Source organism: Platalea leucorodia (genome assembly GCF_965183815.1).
Source record: "Platalea leucorodia genome assembly, chromosome: 9".
Lineage (NCBI taxonomy): Eukaryota > Metazoa > Chordata > Aves > Pelecaniformes > Threskiornithidae > Platalea > Platalea leucorodia.
Window position 1 is genome coordinate 37,418,981 of NC_138831.1, and position 25,440 is coordinate 37,444,420.

A 25,440-nucleotide genomic window follows, 5' to 3' on the forward strand; every position below is an offset into this window, starting at 1 on the left:
TTAATATGTCAGTCTAAAGTTGTACGTAACTGTAGCTGTTCTCAAATCTACATTTCTGCCAGATTTTAGGAGGATTCGTAAACTATTTTCTTTGGGTATTTATTAACAGCAGTAATCAGACGTGTATTTATACCAGCACGATTATCACATTAATATGTGGAACTGAAATGATACTCTGCAAATCTGTTGCCGTGAATGGCCTTTAAAGTTGGTGAAAAAGTATGGGGAATTTTAGAAAGATCTGGGTTGGAAATAGGGTGGCACAACATGAAGTCATAGGTTCACAAACGTTGTAGTAGCTCTGTAGCATTTATCTCTCAATTATTTTCATCTAACGTAATTAATTTTTTTAACTGGAGATCTAATTACAGAAGTTCTTTATTTTTGCTGATAAAGTATATACGACTTAACTCAGAATTAAGTAGCTTTAAGATAGTTTTGCATGTTTTGAAATGGCAAAAGGTGTAGTCTTTCTCTCAGACGTATTTCAAATTGCTACAAGGCATACAGATTCTCAAGGTTTGCAAGAATTTTGCAACATTGTAGGATTTGTTTCCCTAGCTTTATTTTTGAAAAAAAAAAAAAAAAAAAAACAAAAACCCAACTGTATTCTTTAAAACTTTCTTAAAAGCCTTTCAGCTTGAAATAAGACCCAGCAGAAGAAATACCAGCCTAGAGTTTTGGCAAAGATGTATGCAATCTACAGCATGGCTGTAGCATGTTGTTGGGGAGCCTGTATTATAGTATTTACATGTGTACATCTCTGTGTGTCTTAAGCTATTTAGAAGAAAATCCTTCTTCCTTAGTAAGAAGTGAATAAATATAATTAAGTTGAACTTAATGGAGTTAATGGATTTGGTCTATTCCATATGCAGTTCTATGTTGATATCTTGAAAATTACAAAATACTATGGATTTGTGTTTGGACATTTAATGTTTTTCTTTCAGTTAACTGATACCAGCTGCATCCAACAGCCCTTTACTATTTTACCAGTTAAGACAAAATGGAACAATGCAAACTTTCATGTTCTTTTATTTGATCTGGAAAAACTTGAGGAACTTCTGCTGTCATCTCGACTCAATGGATTAAAGTCATCAGATTCATTTCACACCTATGACACTCTAGAAAGAGCCAAAAGTACTACTGAGAAAAGGCCACTGACGTTAAAAAGAAATAAAACTGCTGGCTCCGTGTCTCCAGTGGATGGGCAAGTAGATACTGTTTGTTCAAACCAGGTCTGTAGGGATAACAATACAGCTAGGCCTTTGGAAGAAAGCGGTGGCATGAAAAGACAGAAAAAAATGAAGAGTTCAAGAAAGATTAGAATGCAGCCATCAGGAAACATTGATGTGAATGTCACCACTGATACAGCTAAACTGCTTTTGTCATGTCTCTTACCATGGGGTGTAGATAAAGAAATAGACAATCTTTGTGTTAGACACTTAGATATCTTGAGGCTTCAGTGTCCTGTTTCTTTTGGACTTGTGTCAAATGAAAACCACCTATCGCTAATGTTGCCAGGATGGAAATGTACTGATTGTGGTGTGCTAGAAGAACATGCAGTAATCAACTTGTTTTCAAAAAGAGTGCTTGATTTATCAAACAAGTACCTTGCTGCAACTGAAGGACAAAATGGAAAGAAGGATGGACCCAAGAATAATGTTTATGGAGCAGAGGGATTGGAAACAGTATTTTTATTTAGCAGAATAGCTTTAATCAACAGGATAATTACCATACCTTCAGCAGTTACAGTTGAAATTGAAAGGTAAGAACCTTTTCATTATGAGTCTTTTCTTCCTTTATAGTGGTTAAAAAGTGAAAAATAGGAAACAGTTTCCTTAAATATGGACTTTTGCAGTAGAGTTTACATTCTTTCTCTAGAGCTTTTCTATACAATGTTCTTTGAACAAAAGGGAGATCGGGATAAAGTTAAGTATCTTTATATTTTTTCTATTTAGCACATGAGAAAACTGATGAAGAGATTTTTTCAACAGAACAAGAACTTGAATTATCCAGTTTCACACCCTGTTTTTCCAGACATCACTCTTTTCCTCGCAGTTTAAACTAAGTAGAATAATGAGGTCTCTTCAGGCACGTTTTGATGTGCATTAGTGCATTTGTGCTGTTTTAACTTCCACTCTCTGTAAGCAATATATACTTCCTTTACCATGAAACCCTCGGCTCCACAGATAAATAAAACATGAGAGACAAGAACAGTCTGTCCTAGTTACACTGTCTAAAGTACAACCCCCCCAGTAACAATGGTAGCTACTGGGAATGAATGCCTCATCAGCCCTTATGTTGTGAGAACCATCCCAAATAACATTTATGTTACTCACAACAAATTTATTGACTAAATGCTTTTTCAGCATTAAAGGAAAAATAGCATGCTCAACATTATTTGACCAAGCCAAATAGAGCATACTAATCAGGCAATGGATATTGTCCGCAGACTTTTGTTCAGCAAACCCAGATTGGTCTGTATTTAGCATTTTAGGGACAATTAACTTCAGTGTTGGTGATGCTATGGCCCAGAGGCAGGAAGGGGGACAAAAATAATTGATCCTGATGCTGCAAATGTCTGTGCATCTTCCACAAAGCTCTAGGCATTCAGCATATCTTGAAAGATATGCACTATCCGACAGGACAAACACACATTTCTCAGTTACTTTTACTGCTAATCACATTGCCTACTGGTCCATATTCAACACAAGCTCTTATATGAAAGGTTGTTTCCAGGATTCCAGCTTGACCATGAATTCATTCTCATGCAAGAAAGGACTTTATGCTTGCATTGTGTCTTACACTACTCTGTTGGAAAGACATTGTGTAATTGAAGTTAGTCGTCGTACCAGAATCGAACATTTTTCCCAGACATACACGTTCTGGCTTTGGAACATATCTCCCATAAAATTATAAGTATTAAAGTTGTTGCAAGAAAAAATGCACAATTTTTTTCTAGTGAAAACTGTTCTATATAATTTGAAGTTTTCTCCAGAAAATATAAAGCTATAAAAGCTAGCATCTCTTGTAGAAATAAGTGAATTTTTGTACAAAACAGAGGGAAAAAAATTGCCATTAATTTGGGTTACAAAAAAGTTATTAATTTTATTCAAAGACTCTGAAATGTTTTATTTGGGATTTTGATATGGTTTGGTTTGGATTACCTCTTTTTCCAGAGCTGAATAGTATACCTGTTTATAGCTGTCTTGTAGCTAAGTTTTAGTTTGGTGCCATTTGTGATGCTCTAACATGGGCTGTTGCCTCCCAATGACCTCTTCTGGATAAGAGCACTTGAGTTGTATCCATTCTTTTTTTCTGTTTTGTTTTGGGTTGGGTTGGGTTTTTTGTTGTTTGTTTGTTTTGGTGGTTTGTGGGGTGGTTTTTGTTTTGGTTTTTTTGGGGGGGTTTTGGGGGGTTTTTTGGGGTTTTGTTTGTGTTGTTTTTTTTTTTTTTTTTTCTTTTTTCTGAGCTGTATATTTTCCTCTTGAGTTCCTAAGCAGCAACTGCAAGTGCTATGGGTCTGTACAGAGACAACACACAATTCTTTCCTGGCTGTACTTCCACACTCTTGCCTACTTTTGAGGCTGTACCTTCTTTGTTCTTCATCTCTTACACATTCAGGAAATAGAGAAGTAGCCACAATTTTTCTGTGTTATTGAAGGATAAAGTGTTCTTTCTTGGGGAACTTGAGCAGAACTAGACTGTATTTGCTGCATTTTTATCAACACAGATCTCAGAGGTTTTAGTCACCTGGACATTTTTCTGTTTACTGCTGGTGACAGGAAATTTTTTTCCTCATAGTGGCTCTGTCCCATAATACCACAGAGTTTATCTTTTCCCCTACCTTCCAAGAACTGTTTCAGAACTTTAGATGTCAGTCATAATTCACTTTTTATTTTTTCCCCAATAAAAATAAAGGTAAGAACAGTTGAGATATGTAAAGGATTTTGTACTGTTTCCTGACTTCTGTAAAACTGCAAATGATGTCCCACTGCAGTCAAGAACCACCATTTTCACGTAGAATCAAAGTTGTGTGGGTAGAACCAATGAGATGATGTTACTGTGGCAGCATTAGTGGGAGAAGTGAATTAGAGCCATGGGGAAAGAATTTCATGCTTCAGACATCTCTTTAAAAAAAAAAAAAAAAAATTGATTCCATACATGATGTACTTTCATGTGATAATGTTATCTTTGTGTCTGAGTATTAAACGCATAGTTTTGCTATCTGAAATTGCTATCTGAATGTATCTATACTTTCTGTATTGCCTCAAAACCAGTTATGTGTATGCAAAGTTATCTCCCTCTTTCCACCTAGGGAAGAAGCCCCTTTCCTGTGAAGTTTGCTTTCCCTCTTCCCCCTTCCCCAGTAATCAGCATAGCATGAATAGGACTTGTCCTATTTGCCATGATCTTGGGATTCAGCCTTCATTTCACCTCTTCCTCTTGCAAATAGTTGGGGTCTGAATGAACTATCATAATCTGTGTTCATTCATTCATTAAATCTTTTTATATGGTTTATTCTTATTCATCATTTACTCTGTATTCAGGGTTGGAATGAGTTTTCTTTGTTATGCTGAGCTGTTAAAAAAAATGTACTTTTGCCTAACTAAAAGTTTGAAAGAAACCAAGCAAATGCTATTTTGTCCAGTTTGCCTTCTAAAAGTCCAGTATGTAGCCACACCTGTTTGGGCAATTGGTTTAGTTAAAAGTACAGCATGCTCAAGGGAAAAAACTAGGTATTGAATTCTAATGTGCCACAGCATTTGCAGAAGGAGTTAGTAGGACAGCTTTCACAGCTTGTAAGGTCCTGGTCTCCTAAGTATTACTGCAGTACAAACAACTCTTACTAATTCAGTTACTAATATAGGAGAGAAAATACATTCTGATTTCCTTTCAGTAGCTTATCTGTCAGCAGAGCCATGACTGTTACTCCATCCTGTGACGGTTTACTTTCTATTAGCACACTGATACAAACTCCAAAGCTTTTAAACTTTTAACTTAAAACCAGCAGAAAGAATATCTGAACTGATTATCCAGTGACTAGGACACTTGCTTAATGTGTATATATTCATAGTTCTGCCTACTTTGATGATGGAGAATGGACTTGTATGCTTAGTCCTTGCAATGCAGCACAGTGTCTAATTACTGGTTTAGTAATAGTTTTGGGATTGTAGCTTTCTTCTATTAATGCTGGCTGACTTTGCATATAGCAATGAAATATTCACTGGGCTGTAAGGAGAATTGTTTTAGTGTCAGTCAGCTATGGCTTTGATCTGTGGAATGTGATAATAAAGTTTAAATCCCTGTTCTTTGTCGTATACAATGATTTTGCTGTTACAGGAGAGTGAAAGGAATTTCTTTTTTGTTAAATAAAATACGTATTTACATACTTTGGAGAGTCAGAACTGGAAAAATTCATTTGGTCAATTCATAGTCTATTGGTGATTCTTGGATGAATCTGGTATTCTCATTTTGAGTAGAAATTCTGTCTTTGTCAGCATGTGTGTATATGTATGTTTCTGCTTAAACCATGGGCTTGACAAATCATCATTCCCCAATGAAAAACATTTGATTGAAAACTCCTGACTAGTTGCTATCGTAAGTTTTCAGCTCATGTTTTGGATCAGTAAGCTTCAGGTTATAGTATTTCTGTGGACTGTTAGCTATTTGATAAATAAAATTTGTGGAATATGAAAATAGTGAACAGTGAATGACATACTTTAAGCACACAGTATCAGACCAGTACTAATCGGTTGTTGTTTGTTTGTTTGTTTCTAAAGAAAAAAAAAGAAAAAAAAAAAGAGTATTTTTTTAACATAATTTGAAAATTTGTCAAAAAAATGTTCATAATCCAAAAAAGAATAAAGTATGAAAAACATGGCTTTGGAAAAACTTGGACCTGAGTCTATAAGCTGTTGTTCATAAATGTATTTGCCTATCTGTTAGTTTTCTTGCAACTTCACCCAGCCTGTGAAAATAAAGGAACCTGCAGTAAAATGTGTCTGATTATAAAAGTATGACAGAAATGGAAGGAAGCTAGTAAGAAAAGATCTTCAAAGAATTTTTATCCTGCCTTTTCAGATTTGTATCTGTAACTTAAAGCACTCAAGCTGAAAACTTCCAGAGCTGTTTAGTATTTCAAAGCTTTTGAAATATTCTGACTTACTGTTGATTGTAGTGAATTTGGGAGGTGAAATATATTATTTTTAAATGACACCTAAATATAGCTTGTGCAGGGTCACCATAGCAATGTATTTAAAAGAATTAGTTTAAAATAATGCAAGGGTTTGGAGAGGTTTTTTCCACTTCCTTTCCCCTCCATCCATATCCTTTGTCTTCAAGGCTTAGGTTGCTGAGTTAGTCAGTGACAAAGTACTGAAGAGCGGTAGTTGTAAGCACTAGTCTCCTAAATTGTAGCCATCTACTGAAATCCCAGGTATTGCAAGAATATCCTAAATTATTTAACACTGAATAAATGGAAACCTATTAAATAAAACTGCTAGTTTCCCTTGAACTTTTTTCCTATGTAATAGAAAAAACAGCAGAAGTCCTTTGAAAATGATATTTTGATTCAATTCTTCACATATGACTTTGTTTCTTTAATACAATGTGAAAGTTAACTATAGTAAGTTTTGAGCCAAATATAAAATTCCTGCATATGGATGGTACTTTTCAGTATTTGTGTACATGTGAATGTTTCCGTACCAAGTTGTGGGCAGAAGAAGGCAAGTGACCTTTGAGGAGAAACTAAATTGTGGTTGATTAGTAATTGATAGCAGAGTACCTACTTTAAAAAATGTACCTTAAGACATAAGATTTTTGTAAGCATGTTCAGGTTTTGTTTAATAGTTTCATATTCTTTTAGTCTACAGAAATCAGAATCTGTACATGACAAATGGCGAAATACAGAAACAGTAACACCATTCCCCAGTTTTTATGCAGAGTTACCAAGCAGTAAGTATACGGAGGAGTGGAAATATTAGCTTTTAAGTGTTATTTTTTGCATGGTTTTGTTGCTAAAATACATCATTTAACTTCAATAATGAAAAAAAATTATTTATATTCTTCAGCGTTGAGCAGGTCCAGTTTGCAAATACAGAAATGGGATTACTCTGTCTTCTTCTGTGAATATCACAAAAGCATGTAAACAAAATGGAGACTGTTAAGTAATACTGGAATCAAGGATATTTTTTCTGTGATGCCAAAACTGAGTTTCTAAAGACATTTTCTAGCAATCTGAAAAACAGAAATGTAATAAGACAAACACTGTTGTCTTCCCCCTCCCCATCTCCCTTATCACCATTACATGCCCAATAATGCATACAGCCCTTCAAGCAAACTGTTGCCTTAGTAATATGAGAGTCATCTTGACTGTTCAATAATGCCCTTAGACTTTTGGCTTAGGGAGGAATAAAGTAATCTCTTGATGTTAATGTCCCACAGGCAGTTGTTTGCCAATCTTGGTTTTGCAAGCCAGTCTAAGTTTATTTTTACAGTATGCAATTAACCAAAGAATATTTAAATAAAAACCTAAATAGAACATGAATATTTGTCAGTATACAGTACCTAACAAATGTAGTGTTCCTGTTACAGACTAAGTCCTGTCTAGACTGATAACACAAATTCTTTTAAGTCAAATCTGGACCCTCTACTGTGTAAATGAGCCTTAATATCCCCAGCTAAAATCAGTTTTTAGTGTACTTTTCCTTCTCTGACTCTTATATGCGCCATGACTGTAGAACTTCTGATGACAGCAGAAATGCCTGTTAGAAGAAAGAGATGGAATATAAACTAAAATGACAATAGTAAATAAGTAGATAAAAGGCATGGGAAACAGCATAGAGATGACCAAAATGTTTGTGGACATAAAAGTAGTTTTACCGAGTGACCTAAAACTTCTAAAGTAATCTAACTCATATACCATATCTCTTAGTTCACGCAGTTGTTTCGATTTGTGAATTAAAATCTTATCTGAGACTTGCAGATCTCACAGACATTTTAGGAATGACCAGTTCTATAGCATCAAGGACACACTGGACAGCAGAACAGGCAATGTTAAATCTCGATTCTGCTGACATTTCTGGACTTTCTGTATATATTTACATGTGTGCGACCAAAACTAAATTAAAAAAGGAGTCTTTAATGCTTTTCTGCATACATGCACATGAAACTGAAGTACTGCAACAGAGGACAAGGCTAGATGATAGGCACCATATTAACTGTACTCTTCTTGATCAATGGGGACACTTGCTGAAAGACTGTTTTGTGTTTAGATCAGCGTAGCCTCAGGTTAGCTCTTGAGTCAGTAAGAACTATAAAAGCTATTAATTCAAATTGGCATTGCTTGAGTCTTTCCTCACATCCAAGGTTTTGGAGAGCTGGTTCTATCCCACAGGATTTCCCCCTAGGGGGAACTCAACTGCAAACTCAGTAGGTTTGTACTAAAGAAATTAGCTGTAAACTGGGTGGGGAGGTTTGAAAATAACAACATTGAGCTTTGACACAGCAAAGTTTCCAAAATGGCAGAAAAAAAAAAAAAGAAAAAAAGCAAAATTCATCCTGATCTATAAAGAAATCACATAAAATTCAAATTAAAACATGAGGAGGAGAGGTTTACCTTTGTATGATCAGTTCTGCCTCTCATTTTGTCATCCCTTTTTGTTTTTGTATTAGCCTTTACATTTTGTATTATGGCACATGCCATGTCAGCTATTAGAGATAGAGGATAAAATGTTTTTCAAACTTCAGTCTTTGCTGCAGGAATCCAACATTTAAGCGAATGACTATGCATTGGGTGATCAGGATACTTGTGAACTTTGGTGTTACTGAAACATAGTTGCTAGTTACAATTCAGTTTCGTCTTCTCAAGACGTTATATGGTACTGGCAATCAGAGATTCTTGTGTGGATTCAAAGGATTGTACAACCAATTTACCCAACTTACATGTCCGGCAGCAAACACTGTAGTAAAATACTGAGATGCCACATTTGTCTATTGAAGTCCAAATGAGGAAGAAGTGGACTAAACCAGCACAGCTGCCAGTTCAAACTGTGCCTTGCTTTGAAAATAAGCTGAAAAATCAGGATGGGTAGTAATAAAACTCACATGCAAATCCATAAATGTAACATCTTTCTTAACTGCAAGCATAACTGGTGAGCCACTGGCTGTGTGACATCTTGACTGCACACCAGTATTGTTGCCCTGTAGCAGAAAAGTAAATCAGGTGGAACTGTAACTATACAAAATGTTATTGAATGTATTTTTGCACAGACTGTACTACTGTTTTAAAGGTAAAGAAACACATATTCAAGTAGTTTCAGAATTTACGTAGTAAAATCCATAGTTAAGTAGTCCAAATCAGAAAGTATTCTCAATATCTTTAGAAAATTATGGTGAAAACATACTCTGTGCAATATCAGACCTCTGTTTAAAAAAAAAAAAAAACAAAACCAAACAACCAAAAAAACCCAACAACAAAAAACAAACAAACAAAAAAAAACCCACCACTAATCTGACTTAGGATAAGAATAAGTGTTCAAACAATATATTGTGTGAACACTTTGTGCTTATTGCATCAGATGAAAGCATATTCTAAGAAATTATGCTTTTTCAGGTCCTTTCAGGTATGTTGCTGAAGTGAAAAAGTTGTTAAATATCTTTCTATTGTGTTCTTCTATGTATATTGTCAGTTCATAAATTATGTATGTGTTTTTCAGGTAAAAGCAGATATCATTCCCTGGACTTCAGGAGTGTTTCATTGCTGAAACTCATTTGTTGTTGGAGTGACCAATCTATAAAGGTAGGAAACAGCCTGTGTCAGTTATTGCAATGTAATCCTTAAGTAACATTGGCTGTAATTTAGTATTTGGAATCTGTAATGTGACATAATAGTTATGGATTTATGGTGACATTATTACATAAATTGTGCAATTTGGATCTATGGAAAGCAGAGTATTATTTCAGTATGAAGTGTGGTACTCATGAAACTATTTTGCCTTACAGTACATGTTTACATATGGGAAAGTAACTGTACTACTAGGCTTTCATCTAGGTGATCTTGTTCATAGCATGCATTTAAAAAATGAGTTACCTGTTCTCTAACAACCAGATGTAATTTACACTACAAATGCCATTTTATGCTCCTGGAAAATAAAGGCCAAAATAAGGTCAGTGTCATATACCAATGTAGTATTATAGAAGAAACAGAAAATGCCTTCTTAATGGGATAAATAATTAATCCCAAGTTCTTTACTTATTTGAACACTCTTCAAGAATAATTTAGAAAAGTTATGGGTTCCCAGATCAGATGAAGCTCATGCCAATTGTTAGTGAAGAATCTGATGTCTTGACAGATAAATTACTGTTTATCGAGATGGCAGGTAACTGTGAAATAGTCTGAACAGTGAAATCTAGAGACCATTTTCCATTTTGGAAATGTGCATTTAAATAAAGTTGTGTGGTTGTTTGACTGAGTTAATGTTCAGGAGTACAAAACTCAAGACAGTATAGTATGACCACAAGGGATTTTACTCTGGAAAAGGGAAATACCTGTTACAAGTTTATTTTATGATGTTATTTTTAAAATTGAATGCAACTCTGTGCTGCATTTCAAGCGCAAAGAATACTTTCCACAGCTGAGGTGTGCAGGGGTACTGCAGTGATAGTTCCCTGTTCTATTCGACAGACAGTAATGGTTTCTGCAAATATTCGCATTCAATTGAATTCAACGTTTTATCTTGAGCTTGTCAGTTGTTTATTATATCCCCATGGTCTGTACATCTTCCATATTATTTCAGCATTCTTCTTCCCTTCCACACTGTTCCCCTTTCTCTTACAATAAGATTGTTTCCTTTTTTGAATCCTTTTAATAAAAAAAACCGAATACAGGACCTCAGTTTCAATAGCTGCAATTGTCATGTGAAATCCATATAATCTCTTGCTGATCTGGTCAGTCACTGAAACTCTTTATAGAGTAGAGGTGTATAGCCATGAAACTTGTATTTGTAGCATACCTGATTATGTGAGATCTATGTATTTATATTTCCAATGAATTTAGTGACTAATCAGTTCGTACAATGATAATGGTCTTATCCACCACAGGAGGATAAGGCGTGGAATAAGCTGCCTCACACTTTCTTCATCTGAAAAGACTTTAAATTTAAGACACTAAAATTGTCAAGTACTGCAAATACCATGCTATCAAAGCTTCTCAAATTTTAACATTTTTCAGACACAACTTTGTAGTTCCAATAAGCTTTGTTAACCTGCTAGGTAGTGCAGATTTTGGGTTGTTTGCAGCCAAACTGCCATAAACATTTTAACATTCAAAATAATTCATGATGTTGGCAGTAGGTATGGGTATTCAGCAACCGATGATTTATACAAAATTATAGGTTTTGTTGATAGTAGGATGGCTTTGTTAAAAGTTTCTTTATACAAATACAGATTTATGGTCAATTTATTAATCCTGAGCGGCATGATTAAGCACTCATGTACACTTACCCAAAACATCGCTAGTTATCCTGCTTTTAAAAACTTTTTTTATTGTTATCTTCAGTGGAGGATACTGACTCTCAGACATGACCCAAAGGACTTGCCATTTATTGATTCCTCATCTCCTTACAGTACTGTAACAGATTCTGTGCAAACAAGGAAACTGAAAAAACCTGCTGCAAATGATTGATCGGGGTCTACTGACTTGTTGAAGTTGAAGGGCTGACGGAGGTCTTTTTCTGTCTTAAATTTTAAAAATCTGTATATTTTTTTAAATATTTTTCTAGGATTTTTTCCCCAGATGATTTTAAAGGAAAGGTCATCTTCATGTGTTTTTCTGTTCTTTCAGATAAAATATAGCTTGTTGTTGCCACACTCTCATCCCGCCCAGAAATTACTTAAGTGTGCTTGTCTTTTCAGATAGATAGATATTAAAATAAAAAAAAGCTTGCCCTGAAACATTTAATATGAGGAAAGAGTGGCTGCATTTCTGCCCTTAATTGTCTTTACTCTGTATTTAAAATAGCTTGTTCCTCAGTTATATCTGTAATAGGTATTTGGTTATATTTTAATTATTTTTAATACTACTACTACGCTATTGCGTCGTATGGAACCTTTTTGGGCGAAAGAGTGCACGTTAAAATAAAACTTAAAAATAAAAGTTATCAGAATAGTCAAACTGCGGTGCAATCAAAACGTTTTGCCTGTTGTTGACTCTAGCAGATATAAGGATATTTTTTTCTGCCAGAAGGATTTCTTTGATATTATTTCCTTGCTCTTCCTAGCTCCTTAGTCTTCAAATGATAGATGTTGAAATGCCTTCTCCCTATACTCCCTACATTCAGGCATTTCAAGTGGAAGAATACAATAGGAAATAGTTTGCTTCCTTTTTTCCTGCTCTGAGATCTTTTTAAATCTCATTGAGTGAAGTCAGTTCTTGTTAGGTTGACTTTCTTGAAGACTGCAGTCCTTTATCTATTCACAAAATTATTATAGACGAAGTAAGCTTCCTTCTACAATATGTCTTACTCCCTGAGCTGGACAACCATTTGCAAAACAGAGTAGACGACCCTGTCTCCTTAGCTGCCCTCCTGTTTTCAGTGCTAATCTCAGCAAAGAAATTCAGTACTAAACAGAGCAGTGAGTTTTGCATGAAACTTCAATAGGTCGGTAATTCCACTAACAAAATGCTAAGTGTACAGTCTTCACATCTATTGTCAAGGATTTTAGTTACATGACAACACGTGGGCAGTCTGTCATACTCACAGGGTGCCTATGAGTCTATGGGGCTTCAGCGTTTTGCCTTTATGTATGGCAGTATCAGGGCTCTGTGGTGTGACATACCTGTATAGAAACAACTGAGCTTTACCAGACTTGTTACTAATGCCTTCGCGATCAGTAGGAGCCATGCATCTGTTCCTCCTAGTTCTGAGCTACCTGGACATGGTAACCTTCAAGCTCTAACCTTGAAATGGTCCTGTTGTATAGTGCCAAGGAATATATATATATATATATATATATATAAAATAAGGACTGGGTAGGCCCCCTCAGGAGCATTATCAGAAATACAGTTTATACAGCTTCAGCCTACAACATTTAGGTCCTGATTTGGAAGTCCTCTACTGCCATCCTCATGTTGCAGTATTCCTTTTCTGTACAAGAATATTTGTATCCTCTGTTATCAGCTAGCTACTTACCACAGTCTCCCCTTAGGAAAACTGTTGATGACCTATTTAGATCTCCAACGTAATCATCTGCATGAGGAATGTAGTTGCTTTAGCCTCCCTCTTTCACCAGTGGAAAAAGACAGACGCTGTGGAGGGACTGCTGAGATTTTAGGAGGAGTTCATCATCTCAGGACTTTCTCATCTCTTTCTATTGATTCCTGCAGTGCACCTGTTTTTTTTTGTTTGTTTGTTTGTTTGTTTTTTACTTCAGTTACTTCATTTCCATTAATATCTAAAATAAGGTGGGATGAATCTGAGATATATTACAAAGGGCTTCACTTTCAAAGAATAAACCACTTCATGTTCAGGCCATTGCAGAGAGTAGTACTGATAAGCTAATACCTTCTTTACTGATGCCCAAGTTTACAGTAATTTCTCTAACAAGCTCTGAATGCATTTGTTTTTACAGTGTTTCACTCTACCTGAAGCCAACTGACTTTGATATAAGTGTCTAGACAACTCTCCTGACAGTTACTATCCAGAATTAGAGGAAAGCAGACTGGATAATACAAGTCCTATGTTTTGATCTGTATCTTTTTGCTTCCTGATGTGACTGTGTTATGGAGGCATCTGGGAGGCAGTTTCTGCAATGCCCAGCCCTATAGAGGTTATGGCCTGAGTAATAACCAGGAGTGATGTCTATTGACTCCTCTCCTTAGACCCACTCATTATAAAGAGAATAGTCATCCTTGGAAGTAATTGATAAAGTGTAGAAAGGAAAGCCAGTGTAACTTAGTATAGATGTAACAGTACAGCTTGCCTCAACTTTTGTTCACTTGTCTTTTTGAATTGTTCTCTAGTGTTGCTGCTGGAGAGTCAGAGTCAAACAATTACTTTTCACTCTTTAATATCTGTATTTATAGTTGGACAGATGCTATTTATACTTTCTCAGGCATAGCAGAAGCATAATTTCTGTCATATTTCACAATCCCAACTAAAAAGCAGCTACTATTTACAACAGTGGTTACAATTATGGGGAAAAAAATGAACTCATATATTAGTAGCCAACAAGATAGCCAATGTATATGTAATCCAGAAGGATGCTAAAAATAAAGTGGAGACTATCAGAGAAAATGAAATGTGATCATGTAGATTTGTTTTGTGTTAGGCAAAGCTTTTGGAGATTTTTTAACTTGGTGATAATGATAGATGACGTATATGAATTCTTGGGGAAGATGCAGTGAGAGGACAAAACTAAACACGTGAAACCACACTGAGCATTGTGGAAATGCAGACTGAACAAAGTGATAGACTTGTAGCATGCAGAGATGTACAGGTGCCTCTACGATATCGTGTTGTGCCATTTGCTACAGTTTTTTATTTTGTTTTAAGATGTTAGAGCAAATTACGGTACACATGCTGCCTGGCTGGCATACACAGCAATGGTACAAGTAATGAATATCTGATCCATATTAGTGACAGGTTCTTAGCAGATCAGAACACCATGAAAATCACATAATGTGTGCTATTCTTTTGTGTATCTCTGTAAGAATTTTTTTTGTAAAAAATTTTCCCAGGACAATGACAACACGTCTGTTTCCTTCTCTTTCTTAATTATTGTAGATATATTGTAGGAGTCTGCTGTAAAGTCAGGACTGTAATACCCAAAGCTCAGGGTTGTGTAGATGTGAGGAATTGGAAACTGCCTTTGGTTTCCCCTGTAAAATAAAGTGCTATTATAACAAGATGGAGGTTTGTGCTATGTTAAAACACATACAGCTGGGTTCACTAGCTGTGAACTTTCACACTGTGGACCTGACTATGGTATACTTGTCTACAATAAAGGATTTTGTCACAAAGGACACCCACAGCCTTTGTTCTTAATGATTTGAATTTACAAGGGCAGCTAGAAATGTGATTGAGGACAGCCCACGAATTCACTGTACTTGATTAGTGAGATGAAACTCTCTCTCTTCCAGGCAGTTTGAGGGAGCCTGCTTATCAACTTCAATTCCTATTAAACTTAAATAATTTTTAATGGGTTGTTTATAATACACATATATAAACACAAAATGTTTATAATATAAACATATTTAAGTTAAAATTTACATATTCAATTTAAATTCATATTTAAGTTGAGGTGGAGTGCACTGTCCTGGAAACTTTAGATTCTCTCTGTCTTTCAGGAAATTTCTTGTACTTGAGAATTAATACCTTCCTGAGGGGGAAAAATTGTATTTCTTTTCTGAAGGAAATACCAAATGAAGAGAAGGTATGCATGCTGCCATTCTGCACCATGCTGAAATTTAGACTGAGTAAGGATTGTAAAAGTTTGGGTCCATTGTGTAAGGTCTTCATGTGCTTTCTAAGCGTCTTGGGTCTTTAAAATTTCTCAGTTCTCTTGGGGCTTCTCTGCTAAAGAGAAGGAAAGTAATAACTCTACCATACAGTCTCCACACTGCATTGTCTTAACACCCATCTGTGGTGCATCAGCTATTGCAGGTGCCATTTATAGGCTCTTCATAATTCTAGCAGAGGTTCCTTTTGGATAAAAGGAGTTTAAGGAATGGTATTTCTTTGTGTTAGACAAAAAAATCCAGTGTTACCATGTTTGAGGTAGAGGAATAGAGAATCACCACTAATAAAACATTCTTTAAGCTTTTCAGAGAGACTAGACACCAAAAATTCTAAAAAAAGTCAAAATACAAGGTCCTTATTCAGTCTACGAAGCATTTTTGCACACATCATGGAAAAAAATTAAGATATTCCTTATTAGCTGTTATCACCATGTGCTTTACTAACATATATTGTCAGGACCCCTTGAAAACAAGGAGGCAGTAGACAACTGATTCTAGTTTTGAGATGAAATAAAACGAATGTTTAATTAGTGGGAAGCAGTCACGATTGACAACTTGCACCATTTTATTGCTATTCAGTTAACATTTATTTCTGAATACATATGTAGGGACACATGATTATCCCTGTCTGAAAGTGTTGACTTTCTAATGACATTCACTGGAACAGTCTTAAAATTTTGTAGTAGTTATTTAAAATTGTCAAATGCTTAGATAAATAATTGAAGTCCTGATACCACCCAATTATAATTTGCATTTATGACAGATTATTGAGGCGATGCAAGCAGTGCTGCTGGCAGAAGTTCAAAGGACTATGAATACCTTGAGAGAGACAGCAATCTGCAGAGAGCCATTGGCCATAGTAGAGAATGGAAATGGTAAGTTGCAGACACTGCCAAAGACTAAGGAGAGGGATTTGCAATACATTAAAAAATGTTTCTTTGCCATGTAGGTGGAAAATTTATTGGTATATTCTTTTAGAAGAACTTTCTCTAGTACTCAGAACAAGTGAGGAGTATGAGTTCATAATACATTATTTCTGTGTAAGACAAGCCAAATGGTATATTTCTGACCTTATCAGGCTATGAGTTTTCTCATATGATTGTCAAGAAGTTAAAGGACTTTCACGCTTTCTCATCATCTCTGAACATTGAAGAAGAAAAGGTAAAGTTTCTTTGATTGTATGATATTTCTGGTATTGTAAAAACATTTGCAAATCAGGGAAGCAGTGTGTTTGAAATAGAATCAGTAAATCATATTGGAAGGAAGTTTTACAAATGTATCTTTTTCAATGACATCAGAACTTATACAGCACTAAAAATTAATTGCTTAGATTTTATAACTTCATAATGTAATACAGAATATTTTATTTTTTTTTTAGAAATAACCTCCCTGCAAGGAGATATCAAATGCATTTTACAATTAGATCATTTCATTTTACAAGAAGCTTACTCTTTGCAACTTTACAATGGTGCTAATGTTTATGGTAAAAAAGATTGAACCTGAATTTATGTTATGAAGTTATACTTTTTTTTTTTTTAGCCCATTAGCTGAGTCTTAAAATTAAGTGACCTAAATTTTAGATCCAATCTTATTATGAGCCTTCTCTTGGGGAAACTAATTTATAATCTCACTGAGTGAGTGTGTCTGTCATGAAAATTTGTTACCGATCTGCTTGTTCCAGGATACTAAAAAATGATCAGTGACGCTTGCTTCAGGCCATGAAACAAAATGGTGTCTCTATAATTTGGACTGTTGGAATATTGCAAAATTCCAAATACTTCAAATAATTGTCATATATGAGTTTATACTTTGCTTACACTGAAGATTGCTTTGAATCATTTTATTTTTATGTGGTTTGGGACAAGGTGCATTGTAACTAAAACATCCCCAGCTGTAAAGTTCATATATGGATTTGATTTCAAATTTCGTGAATTTTCATAGTGTATTTCAATGTGGTGTTTTGACATGGGTTACAACAAAAATGGGACTAACTGGAAGTTGCAAATGCAGATATCTGCAGACTCCAGATGTGTTTAGTTATTTGGGTTTGTTTCAAAACCTTCTATACTAGATGAAAAAACATTTCTGTTATGTAAAGAGTTCTGGAATGATTACAAGGGTCTAGTAGTCAATTGTTTAATTCTAATTAAATACTAAGGCTCACACAAGTTATGAATTCAGGGGAGTTACTTCAGCTTTCCACTCTCTGAGAGGGCGATCTGGTTGTTTGTATGTCTAGTGAAAGATTTTTTACTGTCATTTTGTTTTTAACCCTATTATTTGAAGGTCATTCAACAAAAAAAACTAGAAAATTGTTTTGTTAGAATGAGCGCAGTATTCATATGCATTTATACTGGCTAGGACTTTTTTTCATACTTCATGATCTGAACTACATAAATATAGCCTGTAAAGCAGAGTGGATTTTTGACATATCATTGTTTAGCAAAGTAATATATTCTGGAATAGACAGAACACATACAGGAAGACTGGGAAAGAGATGTTACACTGTAAGTATTTCATATCATATTAACTTTCTTTTTGTTCTCGCTTCCATTCATGTTTTAGCTTTTTGCATTGTTTATCACAGTATGTAAATAGCACAAATATTCTTGTTTTGGTTTGTATGATTTTCTAATAGGCACTGCAAAACTTGATGTGTTTATTGAGAATTGAACAAATTTTTTTTGTGATTTCTAGTATCTTAGAGTAAAACTATTTGTGGCATGTAATGATATGCAGAAATTACTAAAAAGCCATCCAGGAGTAAGTCTATGACCAGTGTAATTACTAAGTCAAGTAATTATGTCTGGTTTTAGTCATTCATCTGATAGGTATGTCATCTTATATCTTACTAAATACTCTGGTTTTGGGTTGTACAGTAGCTGTCATCTTGTGCAACATCAAGGTAAAGGTTAAATATTGTTTCAGGTTTAAGTCATAATTCAAGGCTGGGATTATGCACTCTGACCCGAAGTAAAAGTATCTGAATCTTGGCTGCCATAATCATTGTACTGTATTGCATTTTTGTTTAACTGGAATTAATAGATTTGATGTGGAGATGTTTAACCTCGTTTAACTCAACAAATTTCCCCTGAAGTCAATAGAAGTTTTCTTAAAAAAGACAAACAGAGCTTTCAGGATTTGACCTTCACTTTCTATTATCTTTAAAGTTTATAGTATATTATATAGTTGTTCTTTTAGAAAGCTCCTTAGGAAGCTCCTGCATCCTTACTTCATGGTTAAGGGTGATAGCATTTACAGAACAGCTTCACTTGCTGAATAATTTAAAATGCCATATTTTTCTCTGTGGTTCCGTACAGACAGAATTGTTTAATTGAATTAAAAAAACAAACAAACAAACAAAAAAACATAATATATTTTTCTGGAAACAAAGACAAGGAATTAAAAAAGCTATTCATGAAAAGCATGCCAGAGAAAGGGTTAACTGTGTTCTGTCTGAGTACATTCTCCCATTGTTGCTAAAAGGAAATATAAATGCAAACAGCTGCAATTTCTTTATGTTAATGTCAGAGATAATAATTTTGGACCTGTTCCAAACATATTGATAGCAATCTTACCATTGATTTCTACAAGCTTTGCTTCAGTTCCTCAAAGAAGCTGAGGTTTTCCCTATTTTTTTTGACATTCATCATAGTTCTGAAAGAGTATATTGCACTTTATCCCTTCTTGCCTTTTTCCTAAACACCGATAATCTCAGGTTAATGGCACCATTTAACAGGTTGTTGGTGCGGTATTGTTTTCCACTGCCATGTGAGTCAGAGGCAGTGATTTTAAAATCTTAAGAATGTAGTTATCGACTTTTATTTGTATAAACTAAGAGGAATTAAGTTTGCTGACGTTCTTCTTTCATTTTTTTCATTTATAGTATTTGATCTTATGACATACACACCTAGTCCATACCCAGCCATGTGCAGGATTTCTTTGAGCAGAGGAAAAATGGTGGTAAATACCACTGTTCTCATTTAATAGCCCAGTGATTGGATACAAAGAAATTGGATAGTCCCTCCTGTAGTTGACTTGAACCCATATCTTCCTCAACAGTAATTCATTGCTTATCCTCAAGGCATTCTGCAGCTAGTCATCTGCAGAAATTGTTTCACTTTTCATGGAAATCTCAAAATACTTGCAAGGGTAAGAGTTAGAAATGAGATTCCCTCACCTCCAGGTCTGTGTTGCATGTAGGACTGTGACCTCCTTTTAGCTACTGTACTAACGCAGTTTGCTATGTGCTGTCCTTGGACGTCTATTCTTTCTAATGCATAGGGAGCCAAAACTATCTTATCTGAAACGGCATTATAGCATACAAGTTCTTCTGCAATTGTGTGCCTCGATTTTTTTGTAAAATGTGAAGAACTAGATTTATTTGCCTTTTAAGAAAATTGTGAGGATAAATGTGTTTAAGATGTTCATGCTCCGATATTAAATTGAGGAACTGATGGATGTGATATTCCAGGAATGCCAAAAACTGGAAAAGTGAAAGGAAAGCATAGAGACTTTATTCCTAAATACAGAATATTATTTTCACTGTCTCTTAGATTTGTGAAAAATTTAAATGTGAAAAATCACACCACTAAGACTAGCTTGCAATAAATTCTGGTTTGCACTTAAAAATTCCTAGTTTAAGAAACTGCTAATGATTCAAGCTTTTAAGTATATTTGAAAGCTATTAGCTATAACCTCATCTTTTCTATGTGGTTTTGGAGCTCTTTAAACTATTCAATTAAATAAATTGGTTCTTGCAGGAAAAAAGCTTCTGCTGATAAATACCAGAGTGAAATTAATGGTGGCCAATTGAATTCCATAGGTTAGTGTAAAGAATTGTCAAAGACTTATCTAGAATATAACAATATGTTTTGTTAAAATGAGGAATCCATTCAGTAATGGTAAATCAATGAAAGGCGGGATATAACAGCTTCTGTTCACTAGAAGAGTGTAGTGACCTGCAGCAGAGGGTTTCAAACACTTCTGTTGTCTGGGTTTCAGAAATCTGTCCAGTTGCAGACAACTTTTTTTATGTCAACTCTTAGTCATTCTGTCACTGTGTCTTTCTGTATAGCAAATGAATCTTCTTGCCTGCCTGCAAAGTCTTAAGGTTTTGTCAAGGAAGTGCAGATAAGGAGAAGGGTTGTTCTGTCTGATATTTTCTTTCATATTGTCATCTTGTTACAACCTACTGCCTTTTCATATTAGTCCAAATATGCATACTGACTCTGTATTTAAACAAAAAAAGACCCAAAAGACAACCCTGACTATGAGTGTTAGTCTACTTGGACCACTGATATCACAAAGGTTACACAAGATTTTAATGAAAACTTGTTCTTGGTTGCCTGATTGCTGGGGAAATAACTTTTAGGGGTGTAAAATACATTGATACTCTTATTTACTGTAACCACATTAATGTAATTTGTATTGTTTGTGTTCTGGTGAAATACTACATGCCCAGAAAGCTTGAACAACATCTGAGGAATCAATTTCTGGCTTAAAATTTTACGTTCAGGTAAATGTATATCTGTCCTCATATCCTTACATTTCCCTTAATGTGTTAGTTTCAAGTTTGGATTTGGGCTTGTGAAGTATGTAATGTATTCAGTCCTTGAAACTGCTTGCCTTGCTGTGGCTGGGTTCCATATCCGACATGAATCAAGTAATCAAGCAAAATCTGGAAAAAAGTGTCCAGGCAAAATGTGCTGGAGTCCTAAAAATGCACATAACCAGAAGACAAAAGCTATCTCTGCAGCTCTAGGGAAATCTTTCTTCTCTTGTGGACTGACTTATTTGTACAATCAGGGATTAAGTCGGGGGCGGGGGTGGGAGGGGGGAACTCATGGGAGGATTTCTGATAAACAAAAGAAGAAAAGGCTAAAGAGAAGAGGAGAACAGGATATAAAGGAACTGGAGGTAAAAAGAAAAAAGTCTAGGAAAATGGAGAAGAAAAAAATTATAATAGAAGCATGGCAATGAGAACGTACAAAAGGTTACCAGCTTTCCAATGGAAATCACAACCAGGAAACTGGTTACTGATTAAAAAAATTCGAGAATATAATTTGATCCCATTTCTGGTATGATAAGGTTATGATAAAGTTGGAACTAGGAAATGAGGAAATGTTGACAGCGTGCATGATTTTGGATTGAAAGAAATTGAGAAAAGAGATCATTAAATGCACAAGCAGTTAAGAATCCACTTATCCCAGCAGCATGGGTTTTGAAGAGCATAAGAGAAAATGCTCCTTTTTTAGCACATTCAAATCACATGAAAGAAAAAAGACAATTCAGTTGTCTGGAAGAAACCCAAAGACAATAAGAAGCATCTTAGATTATGACAGATATCCTAAAGGAAAGCAAGTGAAGGGTTTGTGTTGGTTTTTATAACCTATTTGGTAAACTCACAAATTTTATTCGTGTTTTTTTTTATATGCAGATATTTCAAGGAACCTAAGGTGACTTACCCTGTGCAGGCTGTTTAAAGATTTTATTGCTTTAGAGGCACCAATAGTACTTCCTGCTGTTTTCTCAGACTAGTTCAATTTTTCAAGGGTATTGAGATTAAGTACCTTCAGTTTGGCATATGAAGATCTAGAGTATGTCTCCAGAGCTTATGTTTCCACTGGCCAAAAAGTAAGTGCAACAGCACTAATAGGTTGCACTTAGTAGTGATGAAATTACCTTTGCATGAACCTACCCTAAATTCTTTTCAAGAACAACATTTCTATATTATATCAATATTCTGTTTACAAAATGTAGTGAGAGCTGATCTGGTTAGGTCAAAGTAGAGTCCTGTTCATGTAAGTTGAAATCTGAATCAGGCCACTGTTGTCATGAGATAAGCATGGGTTTTGGTAAAAATGAGTGAGAATGCTGACATGAAGAAATCTTTACACTTCAGGAATTCTTTTCATACATGGCTCCTCTAAAATGTATAAACTGAAATGTCCTTCTGAGCCTCACAGTATCTGTGATGAAAACATGTAGTATTTCAAATGAAATTGATCAAAACTGTCCCTCCCTCTTCCTATGTGGTGTCACTGTGCTTTGAAGTATTTCCAAACTTTAGTTTTAGAGCAACATCTGAAGCAAATGTACGTTTGTATTTTCTTGCCATTGTTACTTTTCAACTGGTTTGACTTTTGGCTTCAGATATCTTTGTCTGGCATCTCTCACGTTTTTCCAGTTTAACCCTCTTCTCCTGATGCATGTTACATCTTCCACCTGGATTCTTCCAGCCTGTTTTATTCGTTTACATTCTCATTTTCCATTTCCTCTTTTTCCTGACAAACTAGAATGTTAAAAATTATCTGCCAAATGAAATTTCCTTTCTCTGCCCACTCCGTATTAGTGCAAACACTTCCACCAATAAGAAGAGAGAGTTTTTTAGATGGAATTGAAGTTTTGTGCTCTTGAACAAGTTCATGCACGTAACAAAATTCATTAAACCCTTAGACTTACTTAAGGCTGTTTTAAAAAATTCTCTAGCAGGCCAGTTTTGTGTGTTCGTGCATTAGCAATAAGCAGTGTAAGATGATTGTATAATCAACATTTCATCACTATTAATGAGAATTAGATTCATCTGTAATCTCATTTTAGTCCGTGAAACAGCAAACCAATTAATCTAGCATTTGTTTGATGAATGGACTTTGAGTATAAGCTGGTGACAGCAGTAGCTTTCCTCTGTACTGAATATGCATTAAAAATGAGTGTATTATATCCTAGTTTCATATTACAAATATTTCCAGTAAAAGAATACAAATCAATGTTATATTTTAGCATCTAACCTGCGGTTTAACTATACCACTGTATCATGTCCTATATATCCAATTAAAACTGTATTTTGATCCAGTAGTCTTTAATATTAGTGGTCAAGTACTAAAGGAAGTAAGCTTAAAGACTCATTCTAGAACTACAGCTTATTTCATTCTATGCGTCATATATTTTACCAGAGAACTCCTTAATGTAGCAGAAATCAGATTTGGTGTGTATTTTTACACAAAATCAAATTGTACAGGCGCCATCTCAGACTCCTCCAAAACATTAGGAAGGATAGGATTCACTGGTCAAGGAGGCAGTAAGGATGACATGTATTCTAAATTCAAATGCACAATATGGTTTGGACAATTTTGTTTTCTATGTGCTTTTTTCAGTGTTTACTAAATGGGAAGAATCTGTAATATACCTTCTATTTAGATCTTAGAAGTAAACACACTTTTTTGGGGCTGTTAATACAGACATAAAATCATCATTGGTTCATTTTTAGTCTCTACTGTTTATTTAGAAGTTCATTTGGTACAGGCAAAGTACAACCCAAGTCTTTCAAAGGTTTGAAAGCTGGTTCTGAGTTGGGGCTTCAAAATAACAAGTGGAGGAACTGCAAGTACTCCATGTTTAAAGCAGTGTCCCCAGCTTTTTTGGAGCTAAGCCTAGTCTCCTCTGTCTTCTACTGTTTTTTTGAAGAGCTGCTCCTTGTCACATCTTGCTTCCTTATTCTGAATGTCTCCTTGCCTATATTGTTGTTCTTAGTCAAACAGTGTTCAGACTTGCTAATAGCATATAATTTGTAATCCTTATAGTTTAGTTGGAACCCTGCTTTTTTATGACTAATTTAGTATACAGAGCCACGGGTCAAATAAACCTCCTGATGTTCCCTTAGAGCTGGAAGAGATGTCAACATACCATGGAAAATAAGTGTGTAAGTTACAATGTAATGTTTTAATATCTTGTGTGTCATACTTTCTTTTCATAGAGCTGTGCCTGTATAACATGAGTTGTGATTTCATCCAAAAAGGTAGAGAGAACAAAACCTATTGTTTTTCACCCTGGTTAGGTTATGTTTTGAAGTTTGTTCTTCTACTATTTTAACTTAGCAATACTCAGAGTCTTTAATGCTCAGATTCTCTCCTGTCCATTGTCCACGCTATTAAGTAACTCACAGGCCTTAATGGTGTTTTCCTGCACTCTTTATTGGTCCTTCTTCCACTCACCCAGTTTCTGTAAAAGCTTGTGAATAAAACAGCAAAAAAAGAATACTTTAGTTCTAAGTGTAACACTTCTAGAATTTGTTGTGGTAATAATTCTTGCAAAGCTGGAGATTTTCTGTTATGGGTCTATTACGAGAAGCAGGTGGGGGAGGCGGGGAAGTACTTCTATGTGTAGTGCATTATTAGTACTGAAACTTAGCCCTGTGGTAGTAGCCATAGAGCAGAACAATACAATATCAGAATACCTTGTTTATATTTATAACAACACTCCATCTAGAATTATTCTGGGCTGTATTGATGTTCTGTAATCTCCAGCCTCCTGATACTATTTTTATTAATTTCTTCCTATAAAATTTCTTTGCTGTTTGATGTTCATGTACAGTGTTATGGGTACCTGAAGGTCATGAAAGATTTAAATAGGTCCTACCCTAGAAGGATTAGAGAGCTGGATGGCTTTCTGAGAAAGGAGTGGTTCAGGAAAGGATGGATAAAGGCGATGATCCCAAGGTAGAAGAGTTTTCTTCTCCGTGTTATGTGATTATACTGCTGCCCTGCTTGAATAAGGTCTGCAAGAGTTTGGCAGTATTTTTTTTTCTTTGGGCTCTGTTGCCTGGCTTTTGCTTGTTGTGGGAAATAAAATCTTGCTGAGAGGTTTTGATTGCAGTTAGCTATGGCTTGTATTGTTTCGGGTTGTTGGGAAGCCAGACCAATCTGCAGTGTGCAGTTAACAATTTTTCCCAGGCTTTGGTTAGTCTTCTCTTATGTGATTGGAAAAGCATTTATTTAATTTTTTTTCTTAGGATATGTGAAGCAAGTAGCTACATACCTCCCAATTTCAAATCTTGTATTTTTGAATCTTTTAGAAGATACAGAATTGGTTCCTGAACCTAGTCTATAACTGTATTTGAAATGTTCCTGTCCTTGAATTTC

General features: G+C 35.2%; 1 protein-coding gene across 1 annotated transcript in view; it reads left to right on the forward strand.

Moving 5' to 3' along the window:
- Positions 1-25,440, forward strand: part of WDR72 (WD repeat domain 72) — a gene marked incomplete at both ends in the record, with an annotated part of 114,587 nt that overhangs the window by 55,737 nt on the left and 33,410 nt on the right. The window contains 4 exons of the mRNA XM_082321669.1: positions 948-1,765; positions 6,869-6,957; positions 9,720-9,802; positions 16,284-16,395. Of these exons, the coding sequence (XP_082177795.1) occupies positions 948-1,765; positions 6,869-6,957; positions 9,720-9,802; positions 16,284-16,395 (1,102 nt within the window). The remainder of the gene's footprint in view (positions 1-947; positions 1,766-6,868; positions 6,958-9,719; positions 9,803-16,283; positions 16,396-25,440) is intronic.